General features: G+C 37.2%; 1 protein-coding gene across 1 annotated transcript in view; it reads right to left on the bottom strand.

Annotated features, from left to right (window-relative positions):
- Positions 1-14,047, bottom strand: part of EML6 (EMAP like 6) — a 169,643-nt gene that overhangs the window by 79,531 nt on the left and 76,065 nt on the right. Inside the window, exon 16 of the mRNA XM_032592775.1 lies at positions 9,054-9,147. Coding sequence (XP_032448666.1) covers positions 9,054-9,147 — 94 coding nt within the window. The remainder of the gene's footprint in view (positions 1-9,053; positions 9,148-14,047) is intronic.

Here is a 14,047-nt window from a genome sequence, read left to right as displayed (position 1 = left end):
GTAGGAATTAATGGAGATTTATCTCTTAGACATTTATATTTCCCTCAAGTCTTTGGCTCTCATTGAAAAACCCAGATTCATTCAAGAATAACTATACACAGGCTGACTCTCCATATGTTATGCGCCATTATCCTTTAGAAGAATAAAGTGCTGAAACGGTAGCTTATTCAAGATGTGTTTTTGTGTGTGTGAACGCAAAGTCAGATTCTTACTTAATGTCATTCCCAATAAAATCAGGAACAAGATTATTACCACTGCTATTTAGCCTTGTATTGAACATATTAACAAATGCAATTAGGTAAGATTTTAAAATTAAAGGCTTAGGAGCTGGAATGGAAGAGGTAATACTATTTCTATTTGCAGATAATATAATTATTTACCTAGGAAATTCAAAAGAAGTAATGTAAAAACAATGACAAACAAGATAATTTAGTCAAGCTGCAGTGTATAAAATTAAACAATCAATAACCTTAATATATACAAAAAAGAAACAACCAAAAAGTAATAACAAATGACTCTATAAACAGCAAAAAAATCAAGGCATAAATTTACAAGAAATTTGTATCAAACATAAGTGAGTGAAACAAAACTCCACATCTGTAAGATGGAAAAAAAGACTTAAAAAATGGTAATACATTCTATGTTCTTGGTTGGAAAATTCAATCATAAAAGTGTAAATACTCCCTAACTTAAAAAAATTTTTTTCAACTTGATTGCAATAAAAAAAGAGCTTTTGGTGTTTATTTGCTTTTTAATCTGGGGTTAGACTCCTTGATTTTAAAGTTCTCATGGAAGAATAAACCAGCAGTAATCATCAGGAAAACTCTAAAAAGGAAAAGTGGGAAGAGTAGCTCTCCTAGGTATTAATATAATTTATAAAGCCTCCATAATTAAAACAGTGGGGTATTGGTGCACAAATTGATAAACTAATGGCAAAATAGAACATGTGTAAAGAGACCCAAATGAATATTAAAATGTAGTATATAACAAAGATAGGATCTCAAATCAAGGGGGAAAAGATGAACTTTTAAAGTAATTGGTGTATGTCACCAAATGCTGGAGGATGTGGGGCAATAGGAGCTCTTGTACATTGCTGATGGGAATGCAGAATGGTACAGGTACCTTGGAAGACAGGCTGTTTCTTACAAAACTAAACATATTCTCAACAAAACTAAAAGGCAGCCTATGAAATGAGAGACGATATTTACAACCACATATCTGATAAAGGGTTAGTATCCAAAATCTATAAAGAACTTATCAAACTCAACACCCAAAAAACAATCAACCTAGTAAAGAAGTGGGCAGAAGACATGGATAGACACTTTTCCAAAGAAGACATCTAGATGGCTAACAAATGCAAGAAAAGATGCTCCACATCGTTCATAATCGGGGAAATACAAATCAAAACCATGATGAGATACCACCTCACACGTGTCAGAATGGCTAAAATTAGCACTACAAGAAACAACAGGTGTTGGCAAGAATGCAGACAAAGGGGAACCTCTTGCACTGTTGGTAGAAGTGGAAACTAGTCACTTTGGGGAACAGTATGGAGGCTCCTCAGAAAGTTAAAAATAGAACTACCCTACAATCCAGCAATTGCACTACCAGGTATTTACCCAAAAGATACAAAAATACAGATTCAAAGGGGTACATGCACCCCAATTTTTATAGCAGCATTATCAACAATAGCCAAACTATGAAGAAAGCTCAAATGTCCATTGACTGTTAAATGGATAAACAAGATATGGTACATATATACAATGGAATATTACTCAGCCATCAAAAAATGAAATCTTGCCATTTGAAATGATGGCAGCTAGAATGTATTGGAGCTAGATGGCAGCTAGAATGATGGAGCTAGAATGTATTATGCTAAGCCAAATAAGTCAATCAGAGAAAGACAAATACCGTATGATTTCATTCATATGTGGAATTTAAGAAGCAAAACAGATGAGCATATGGGAAGGGCAGGGGAGAAGAGAGAGGGAAACAAACCACAACCAATTCTTAACAATAGAGAACAAACTGAGGGTTGATGGAGAGTGGTGGGTGAGAGATGGATTAGATGAGTGATGGGTACTAAGGAGGGCACTTGACGGGATGAGCACTAGGTGTTGAAGGTAAGTGATGAATCATTGAATTCCACTCTGGAAACCAATATTGCACCATATGTTAGCTAACTAAAATTTAGATTAAAAAAAGCAATGAACCACCCCCCCTCCGACCTCGCACATGTGCACACACGCACACACACACACACGCACACACACAAAACAAAAAAAATCCTCAAAACTAAATATATTCTTACCATGATACCCTGCAATTGTGTTCCTCAGTATTTACTTAAAGGACTTGAAAACTTATATCCACACAAAAATCTGTATGGATGTTTACAGCAGCTTTAATTGGCAAAGAGAAGACATGGAGGAACCTTTGGTGGAGTCTTTTAGGGTTTTCTCTATATACAATCATGACATATGCAAATAGTGACAGTTTTACTTTTGCCTTACCAATTTGGATGCCTTTTATTTCTTTTTCTTGCCTGATTTCTGCAGTTAGTATTTCCAGTACTATGTTGAATAAAAGTGGTAAGAGTATACATCCTTGTCTTGTTCCTGATCTTAGAGGAAAAGCTTTCAGTTTTTCACCATTCAGTATGATGTTAGCCGTGGGTGTTTCATATATGGTCTTACTATTGGAACTAATAAATGAGCTTAATAAAGTTGCAGAATACAAAATTAATACACAGAAATCGGTTGCATTTCTATACACCAATAACAAAACAGCAGCAAGAGAAATTTAAAAAGATCCCATTTATAATTGCACCAAAAAGCATAAAATATCTACAAATAAATTTAACCACAGAGGTTGAAGAACTACACTCTGAAAACTGTAAGATATTGATGAAAGAAACTGAAGACAACACAAACTAAAGGAAAAATACATGATGCTCATGGATTGGAAGAATTAATATTGTTAAAATGCCCATAATACCCAAAGCACTTTAAAGATTCAGTGCAATCCCTATCAAAATATCAATAGCACTTTTCAAAGAACTACAACAAATAATCCTAAAGTTTGTATGGAACCTCAAAGACCTTGAATAGCCAAAGAAATATTGGGAAAGAACAACGCAGGAGGTTATCAAAATCCCAGAGTTTAAGATACACTACAAAGTTATAGTGATCGAAACAGTATGGTACTGGCACAAAAACAAACACATGAATCAATGGAACAGCATAAGGAGCCTAGAAACAAATCCATGCCTATAAGGTCAATTAGTTTATGAAAAAGGAGGCAAGAATTTATAATGGATAAAAGACAGCCTTTCAATGAAAGGTGCTGGGAAAATTGGAAAGGTACACGAAAAGGAATTTCTTTTTTTTTTTTTTTAATTTTTTTTTTCAACGTTTATTTATTTTTGGCACAGAGAGAGACAGAGCATGAACGGGGAAAGGGCAGAGAGAGAGGGAGACACAGAATCGGAAACAGGCTCCAGGCTCTGAGCCATCAGCCCAGAGCCTGACACGGGGCTCGAACTCCCGGACCGCGAGATCGTGACCTGGCTGAAGTCGGACGCTTAACCGACTGCGCCACCCAGGCGCCCCAAAAGGAATTTCTTGTATCTTATACAAAAGTAAACACAAATAGATTAAAGACCGAAATGTGAGACCTGAAACCATCAAAGTCCTAAAATGAAACATGGGCAGTAATGTCTTGGACACTGACCTCAATAACGTATTTCTAGATAGGTGTCCTCAGGCAAGGGAAACAAAAGCAAAAATAAATTATCAAGACACCAAAATAAAAAGCTTTAGCACAGCAAAGGAAACTGTCAACAAAACAAAAAGGCAACCCAGTGAATGGGAGAAGACATTTGCGAATGACATATCCAGTATGACATATCCAGGTTAATATCCAGAATAAAGAACTTATACAACTCAACACCATAGAAAAATCCCATTAAAAAATGGACAGGCATGAATGGGTGGCTCAGGTGGTTGAGCATCTAACTCTTGGTTTCGGCTCAGGTCATAATCTTGCAGTTTTGTTGAGTTCAAGCTCTGCATTGGGCTCTGTGTGCTGACCTCATGGAACCTGCTCGGGATTCTCTCTTCCCCTCTCTCTGCCCATTCCCCGCTCTCATACTTTTTGTGTCTCTCAAAATAAATAAGTAAGTTTTAAAAAAAATGGGCAGAAGACCTGAATAGATATTTTTCCAAAGAAGACATACAGGTGGCCAACAGACACATGAAAATATGTTCTATATCACTCATTATCAGAAAAATGCAAATCAAAACCACAATGAGGTATTACCCCACACGCATCAGAATGACTACTATCAAAAAAGACAAGAAATAACAAGTGCTGGTGAGGATATGGAGAAAAGGGAAACCTATGCACCATTGGTAGGAATGTAAATCGGTGCAGCCACTGTTGACAAAATAGTATGGAGGTTCCTCAATAAATTAAAAACAGAAATATTATAGGATGCAGTAATTTCACTACTGGGTATTTACCCAAAGAAAATGAAAACACTAATTCTGAAAGATATATGTGCCCCTATGTTTACTGCAGCTTTATTTAGAATAAACAAGCTATCGTGCTCGCTTCGGCAGCACATATACTAGAATAAACAAGCTATGGAAGCAACCCAAGTGTTCATCCATACATGAATGGATTAAGAAGATGTGGTGTGTACAAACACACACACACACACACACACACACACACACACACACACACACTGGAATACTACTCAGCTATTAAAAAGAATGAAATCTTGTCATTGTGGCAACATAGATGGACATAAAGGGTATTGCGCTAAGTGAAAAAAGTCAGACAGTGACAAATGCCATATGATTTCACTCACATGTGGAATCTAAAAACCAAAGCAAATGAACAAATCAAACAAAATAGAAAGATTCATAAGTACAGAAAACATACTGGTGGGGAATGAGCAAAATAGCTGAAAGGGACTAAGAAGTACAATCTTAAAGTTACAAAATAACTAAGTCACTGATGCAAAGGACAGCAAGAAACAAAGTAGTATTTTAAAAATTTTGTATGGTGACAGATAACTACCCTTATCATGGTAAGCATTTCATAATGTATATAAATGTCAAATCATTATGTTGTACACCTGAAACTAACATAATATTGTACACTCTACTTCAATTAAATAATAAAATAAAAATATGCTTTTAAAATTAGAAATGCTTAATGAAGTATATACAGGTCAAATGACAAGTGGTCTTAAACTTTCTTTAAAATATTTTAGCAAATAAGTAATAAGAGAAAAAAATGAGGGGGGAGAGATCTGTACCATCTGTAGGTTGATGCAACAGGGCTGAAGGGAGTCCATTATGCTGTTTCCTCCACTTCTGCGTAACTTTGAAATTTTCCATAGTAAGTTAAAAGAACAGGACAGACATCTCCATACCCATTGCATGGGCCCCAGAATGACAGGCAGGGAAAGGAGAAGGAATTGATTTTTGAACTTTCTCCCTTCGTTTGTATCAAAGTCCAAAGTGAAGCATGGACACTAAGGCCAAGACACATCACTGGGAGTATTAGAAACAAGTAGGAGACAGAGATACAAGTTTAGATATGTAAGAAGAGAAAATGTGCTGAACACCAAGAGGACAAATAAACCAGATAACCCTAAGAGACTTTAAGCATCCAAAGATTTCTTGATTGGAGGAAAATCCCCACAGATTCTAAATCATTAATAAAAACTTTAAAGAAAAGATGCTAGAGAAAACTGACAGGAAAATTGAGAGCAGGTATAACGAATTACATTCCCTGTACAGACATGAACACTGTTTTGTGTTTATACAATCTCACCTATGAATAAAAATGGATCAAAATACTAGACCAATGTTTACCGAAGAATGTATGCTAAAATGTTGGCTATGTTGTGGGCAGTGTAATTGTGATTTTCATTTTCTTCTCAGTGCTTTTTTGGACTTTGAATTTCTGTAAGGATCACACACTATTTTGAAAACTCTCTGTTTTCACTTTAAGAAATGTTATTCTAAAAAAAAAATACACATTTTTAAAAAGGAAAGTGAGAAAAGAAATGTGCCAATTTGGTATACAGGAGGCTTCGTCATATTCACTAAAGGTGTGTAAAGGTAGGGACCTATAATAAATAAAGCAACAAAGCTAAAACGGAAGTACATACACACCTGCTCATCCTGGGCCTACATGGTGTCCCAGGCTTTCCAGTAGCATAGTTATTTCACATTGACAGCCCAATTATTCTTGTTAGGCACCTTGATAACTCTATCTTTCATCTACTGCATTCAAACTTTTGAGATGAAACATATCAAGAATAATTAGCCACTGTCCCCCATAGCCCTATTACTGGTGCATTAGAAATGCAAGTAAAGGGAAAGAAAGGTACCAGATTATCTCATTATTCATCTCTGACACTGACATTAGGCCATTTAATCATGGCCCGTAAGAGATTGACTTTGGTTATTAAATGGGTTACTTGTAGGTTACACTAAAACATGAACAAACTTCAAAAGGAAAAAAAAAGACTTAAAAATTCATTTTTAATGGAGGGAACTGAAATCTTTTATGAAAGTTAACAAAGAGGAAAAAAAAATTGTTCCAAGAGATTTAATCAAGTCTCAGAGAGATCGTGCAATAAGATCTCTACATGCCAATCTTGAGTTTTTCTAATTTCTCTGAGCTGATAAAAAAGAAGCTTCGATTAAACATTTTCACAATGGAGGGGTGGGTTTGGAGAGTGCAGTGTTGTTCTGGAGGCACACCTTCCCACTGGGCACCTGCAGCATTGGTGGTGACACCATCATGGCTACTGACTTGTCCATCCCTCCACAGGGAACTCTCACATCCTGGGAGAGAGGGATTATTGTAGAAGACCGTCTGGCCAAAGCAGTGCCAGCTGCCAGAAGCAGGCTCACTGCTAAGCCTTGCTAGTGCCCAACGCTGGCAATGATTTGACACACAAAAGTGCAAAGGAGGGGTGTCACTAATCTGGCCTTTCTAAGAGTAAATTAAGCCCTCTCAGGAACCAAGAAGACTCCTTGAAGCCAGTAAGGTACCATCAGTAAAGTATCACCTGTTTTCCTTTGTCACTTCTTTCAGGTCCCATATGTGTGTGTGTGTGTGTGTGTGTGTGTGTGTGTGTGTGTGTGTGTATATATATATATATATATATATATATATATATATATATAGTACTCTCTACACCCAATATGGGGCTCAAACTTATAAACCCCAAATCAAGAGTTGCATGCTCTACTGACTGAGCCAGCCAGACACCCTTATGCCTCAGTTTTTAATGTTTCTATCTGCTTAAGTATGTAACTTAATGTCATAAATAGGTTTTTATTTATGTGTATATTTATATGATCATATAAATATGTGTAAATGTGATGGAAATAGGCATTTATGGAAATATTTACTTATTTGTTATTTTAAAATCTAGTAGTCTTCAAAGAATTTTAGCAATCCTTGACATTCCTTCTTGGAAAGAGCCCTGGTTAATATTACAATGCAAAAATATTCTTGGAGGGCAATTTTGCAGGTGTCCTGTTTTAGGAATGTGACATAAGGCTTGGGAGCAATTCCACAAATAAAGTGTGTTACTAACATAATGATGTTAAGTCACTTTGTGTTAACTAAATAGAAGTGACACTACCAAGCATATCGAATAGATACCTTTGACATATTAATAAAAATTTCTTTCTTCCATTTCTATGAATGTTTCTGGCATACAACAGGGGAGACACAGAAGGTTGCACAGGGTTTTTTTTTAGCAGGAAAATTGCTTTTCTGTTGCTTTGGAGATGCAGACAAAGGCTTTGCCTGCAATAATCTGCACTGCAGTTGGTATGTTATCAGAAATATTAAACTAAAATTCAGTACATGAGTCTAAAGGGAAAGGAGAGTTCTAATTAAGAGCGGAATCCGAGTGCCAGTTGGGGGTGATAGAACAGTGAGGAATACTTGACAGATACCAGGAAGGCCCACTTGGGCAGGCAGATTTGGGAGCTGTCTTTTGCTGCCAAGAATTTAATCTCAACCACACTTATCAGAAAAGCTTTTCTTTTTCTCCTAAGACAGTCAGCTGGAGTCCTCAGGGCTCCATCTGCTCCTCCTCTGAGTCCCCGGCAACGGAGAGATTTTCGTTTACTAAATCAAATTGCAAAAAACCCTTTTTTTCTTATGTAATATTGTGAAGGGAAGTATTAATTCACAAAGTGAATACTGGGGTTCAAAGCCATTAACTTAAAAATGATTTTATACCGAAAGACAGAAGGGAAATTGGTTAATGTAGACAAGAACTAGTGGAGAGGGAAAGTGATAACCTGTCTTGGGCAACAAATTCGATCACTGGGCCTTGGCTGCCAACCGTGCTGACCTCTGATCATGGCTGGGCACACAGCTAAGCCCTATGTAAGTAGGAGTAGAAAGTAGTGTTGAGACTTCAGGCTGATTCAGCAGGGAGGGAGCCTGGGGTAACGGAGGACAGGTGGTCTATAAACAGCAGACGGTCTTAGAAAAGTCTATTTATAAGACAGGGAGATTAGGGAAACAATTTGCCTGCTTTGAAAGCGAGTGGCAGATGCACACGATGGGGCCTCCTTTTCCAGCATGCGACAGCTTCATGACAAATGGTACCTCTGACTAGAGTGACATTGACACTCCTTCACCAGATGCAAGACTGTAGAAAAACAAGGGACAAGGCCCAAGTCTGAGAAAAGCTGCTTTTCTACTGCTGGAAAAAGCTTTGATAAAGACAGCACATGTATTACTAAAACCCAAGTGACAAGTAACTCCCCGGAAAGTGTTTCAGAATTTTCCAGTTCCCTGAAACAAACATTAACTGCTGTAAGTCAGGTTTGTCACCAGGAAATATTGCAGTATGTTTTCCCTCAGGTGTTAAGCTTTCTGTGTGAATTCCATCTGAGTTTGAAGATGAAAGAAATCTCCCTAGAAAATGAAAACTAGTGACCTTTACTGGAGCAAGATAATCAGCAGGATGCTGCAAGACCTCAGCACCTTCTTACCTTGTGGTGGCTATCTTTTCTCCCTTTTTCCAGTCCCAAAACACAATACTGTGAAAATCGTCTAAACCAACCGACACCAGACATTTTCCATCAGCTGTATGAAAACAACACAAATGTCAAGTGACTCATTTCTTCGATGAAACACCAAAACATTTCATTCACTGTAATGATGAATACAAAATTGACCTTAAGAATATTATTTAGGCTCCAATACATTAGAAGTATCATATGCTGAAGGGACCTCACTGAATGAAATGTGTAACAGTGATAGCTGAGCTTCTTAATGTACAACAACTGGTTGATGAATTAAATCACTGATCTAACATTCCAGTGTCAGACACGGAGCCGGGAGAAGCCTCTCAGTTATATCTCAAAAACCTTGTCTATTTTATGACAAATCTCATGACATTTATTCAAAGAACCATTTGGCTTTGTGACTATATTTTCAGCTTAAAAAAACTGGGTTCTATTTAAACCTCCAAGATAAGAGCATTTGTAGAAAATAAATTTAATCTCAAAAATTCTTTCACAAGATGATTTTATAATTAAAAAATCCTAACCTCTTTGTTTCCCTATTTTAAATGTAGTAGGCTTGTTATAGGACACTTAGAAAATATAGATAAAGGAAATTTATAAATCACCTCAATTTATAGGCCTACCTTTGGTGTATTTCCTGTCATTTTCTCTACATAAATGTGCTTTTGAAAAACAAAACCAGGATGATAATGAACATCCTATTTCCTGATCTTTTTTCAATTGTTATATAGTGAACATTTTCCCTTAGTATTAAATATTATTTATAAGATTACCAATGGTTACTATAATGTAGACACTTGGGTTGTTTTCCAAGAAAAAAACTTAAAAAAAACACTTTGTATGTACAATTAAATTTGAAAACCAAAATTGTTAACTTGCTTTTTCCCTTCAAGACCAAAGAAGCCGTGCAGTCAGTCTTTCCTTTGCTGCCTCCTCACAAGCCAGATTCATAGGAGGAGTATATGGAGTCAGCGATTCTACCCTAGCTTCGTGCTGGTTAGGATATAGGTGACCAGACGTATCAGTTGAACAGAGTGTCTTCCTGGTCTACGGAGGACCCACAATATGAGAGGATAAAGAAACACAAGTATGTGATCAACTATTTCCAAGTCTGGGGTCAATGCCACATTAGAGTTGCCAGGTAAAATAAAGGAAGCCTACTTAAACTGTAATTTCAGATAAGTAATGAGTAATTTCTTATTGTAGGTCCATGTAATATTTAAATTATGTATTTACACTTATATGGCCTGAGACATACTTTGTATTAAAATTTATTTGACTTCCTGTATTTCTATTTGCTACATCTGGCAACGCTCCCCAAATGCTAACCAATGCCCAAACTGTGAGTGCCCTTACTGGGGCCAGACACTATTCCCCAAGCTACTGGGAACCATGGTCTGCTCCTTCTCCAGAGGAAGGAGCAGAGTCAGAGGAAGGAAGAGCCTGGCTTCACTAACAGATCCTCCTCAATCCTGGACTGCTGGTAAGTATGAGGCAAGGATTTGGAAGTTACATGAACCATTTCAAGCTACTAGGCTCAGTATTAGAAGAGACATTTCATGCTTTCCACAAGTCCTAAATGATCATCAGGTGATTACTATAAACAAATGTGTCTTCTGAATCACAATGAATGATATGTCCTTACGCTGAACCGTTATCAGGCTTTAAATTGTGTGAGGTTTCTTTTTTCTTCTTCTTCTTCTTTTTTTTTTTTTTAACAGAGTTGGGGGTCAAATTCATTACCCTGAGATCAAGACCTGACTGAGCTCAAGAGTTGGACCCTTAACCAACTGAGTCACCCTGGTGTCCTCAAGGCCTCTTTTCTCTATACGTTTGGGAGAGGGGACTGGTAATGGCTTCCTATTCATTACCAATATTACTCACTCTTTCCATACCTTTTGGGATGGCCTGGTTGTGCTTCTGTATTAGCATGCTTCTGTATTTTTGTGATTTGATTGACAGATTGGAGCTTCCTCTCTCTGTTTTTAGATTATAAGCTCTGCTAAGGCTTATAGTAATCATATCACATTTCCTCTGTGATCCTCCCACTAAGCTAGTTTCCAATGAGCGTGGAGGAGATTGGTGACACTGAGGATGACGAGGGAGATAAAGATAGAATGTGTGTATGGATGCTATGAAGGGAAAGAAATGTGCTATGTTATCTAGCTATACAAATTTTAATTGTTTTAATGATCAGTTCTTTAAAAAACATGGCACTGGTATTCAGTGTCTTTTTTCCATTTATTAAGTCTACCTTTTGTGTTTTCCTTTGTAACCTGTGTAGCTCTATTAATATGTCCTTAGATGGCAAGCATCCACACATTTAAAATGGCAGTTCAAGTTTTATGTCTTTTAAAGAAGTTCTCAGGGTACATTAATTTTTTTGGCTTTTTATTGGAATTTCTGCAAGGCCTCATCAGCTCGTCTTCACGATTATACAGCTTTCTACTCCAGTCTGTGACTATGACGAGAAACAAAGAAATAGCACAAATCCAGGGGCGCCTCTACAATCACACCTCTTCTTTAAGATAGTGACCTTTTCTAAAATTCTGCAGGTGGAGGCTATTTCTGCCTGGTTTGGAAATAGAATTGGCTACATTTTTATTTTTTCCCAGTTTTCACACCCCAACCCCTCCCCCCAAAGAGACTTGGCTTTAGCTTTGAAAATCCATTGTTCCTTGACCAGTTGGAGGTTTTGGGGGGGGGGTTTGCCATGTTTTTAGAGTCGAGGTAATGTCCTTTTAAATCTTTCCAGTCACAGTATGTATTAATTATGGATAGTGACAAAGTCCAGAAATAATTCTAAGGTACTTAATGTCAATAGTAAAGGGCATATTAGAAAGAGAGAATTTCTACCCAATTACAAGTTGGTCCTTGCATTCAGGGCTCATAAAAAAATGCATAGATTTTCAGAATTGAACACAGTGAAATCCAGTTAGTCTTAGAGGTGTCCTTGAGGAAATCAGTATTATTCAGTGAAGATTTTAAAAAATATGAGGATAATATTAAACTAAAAAAGATTTATATGGCTGAACCTTTCTGTTTCTACTCTGGTTTTCTATTCATGTGGAAGCACCTTCTATCTTGTAAGCACAAAAACAAAGATGGGCCCATTTTCCCTAGACAATGCTAATACGTTCACAAAGCTAAGGAGTCACTCAATTAAGTGAGATAATGTAAATTCATTCATTCCTGTTCACAGAGAGTTACGGATTATATTGTAAGAAATGCTTTTCATTAAAAATGTCTTTCCATTTGCTGTGGAACAGTGGCAAGTATAGATTAATCTAAACCCCAATGTATAATTGCTTATTTGTTGTCTATTTTTCACATCATTTGCCTGTTTTGTATTTCCATGATAATTTCTTTTTCTAATAAGGGGCAAATGTACTATCAGGTCTCCACAGAACCTCCTCAAACGAGCTGGCTTATAAGAGATGGCTGGATATGGGGTCCAGAGTACACAGATGGTGCCACCAGCTAGGTAATGACCAATGTTGGTGCCCTGTTCACATGGTTAAGTAGGGAAATCTTAATAATCTCCTGTTTTGACTACTCACTTTTCTATCACTTTTCAAAAGAAAGGTAGAGCTGCTCCTGTTCCAATTCACATACATGTGTGATCTGAGGCTGTTCTAGGACAAGACTCTCTTTTCACTGGGGGATGTTCATGTGGAAGCCTCTCTGTACCACCTGTCCATTCCACCTTTACACTGGCGAATGGGGATGGGGCAGGTGGAGACACGTGCCTTTGGGCGGAGTCGGTGACAATGAGGGCTCCAGGTAGGACTCTCATGCTAAGAGTTCACACTAGCCCTGGTGGAGCACAGAGGCAGCAGCAGACAAGAGGACTCAGCGGGGAGGGCTCTAGGCACAGCTTCTGCCAGCTCACAACCCCAGGCTTAGTGGCCTTTTCCCTGCACTGAGGCCAGGAGATGTGGGTTCTAGCTCAGGATCTGCCATGGTTTGACTTTTACCACAGCCAAACCACCAAACTCTGTGGATCTCCCATTCTTGGCTGGTAAGGTGATATAGGGCTTCCAGTACATCGTTGCTGAAGAAATATGGCTCACCCTCCCCCCACCACCACCCCAGTCATTGTTATCTGGGCAACAGAGACTATATTGTTGAGACTGAAATATCCTTTTTATGCAGAGAATATTTGTATCACAATATTCCTTTATTTGCCCAAAATGGGAATTAGAAGCAATGACAGAATCAGCTTCTCAACCTCTTTCTAAAACATCTGGTTTCTCTCCCCAGGCAACTGGTGTGAGGGGCTACCTTATGAGGGAAAGATTTCAAAGTTCACTTAACTCTCTTGATCTTTCCTTCTACAAACTACTAGGTACGGAAGAGAGAGAACTTACTTCCTGGAAATACAGAGGTCAAGTTACTGGGTACCAGTGTATCTGTATTCAATGTCTTTGATCCTCTAATGCCATCCCTAAAAGGTATGTAAGTAACCTTTTGATGTATCTAAATGTAAAAACCAAGAAACTAATTTTACAGAGAAAAGATTCTAATGATTATTAAATTCTATTTATATTATTCTAAATTTCCTGCCCCTCTGTTTATATGTTAATTTACATACACGCATTTTCAGTGGAAATCAGTGAATAGATGCTATTTTGAGTTCTATTTTTCTCTTTCACTTGATACATAGAAATATGTATGAAATACACACAGTCAACATACTTGTCATTTTGAATTACAGCTTTTATTATATGCTGTCAAATTGTCTGCTGGAGTTACTGAGTCAATTTTTAATGTTGCCAAAAATATGAATACTGTATATTAGGTTCTCCATAATTTAGTGCACAATTAGGTTTTATTATTTTATTTAGTTTTGCTACTTTAATGGGTGTCTTACTACTTTTTCAGAGTATATTTATTAACACAATTTTTACATTAAGTATACACATATGTATTGGCTAGCAAAGTTAATTTTAGGAAAA

The sequence above is a fragment of the Lynx canadensis genome, chromosome A3 (genome assembly GCF_007474595.2).
Source record: "Lynx canadensis isolate LIC74 chromosome A3, mLynCan4.pri.v2, whole genome shotgun sequence".
Classification (NCBI taxonomy): domain Eukaryota; kingdom Metazoa; phylum Chordata; class Mammalia; order Carnivora; family Felidae; genus Lynx; species Lynx canadensis.
This window is presented reverse-complemented; position numbering and strand designations above follow the sequence as displayed.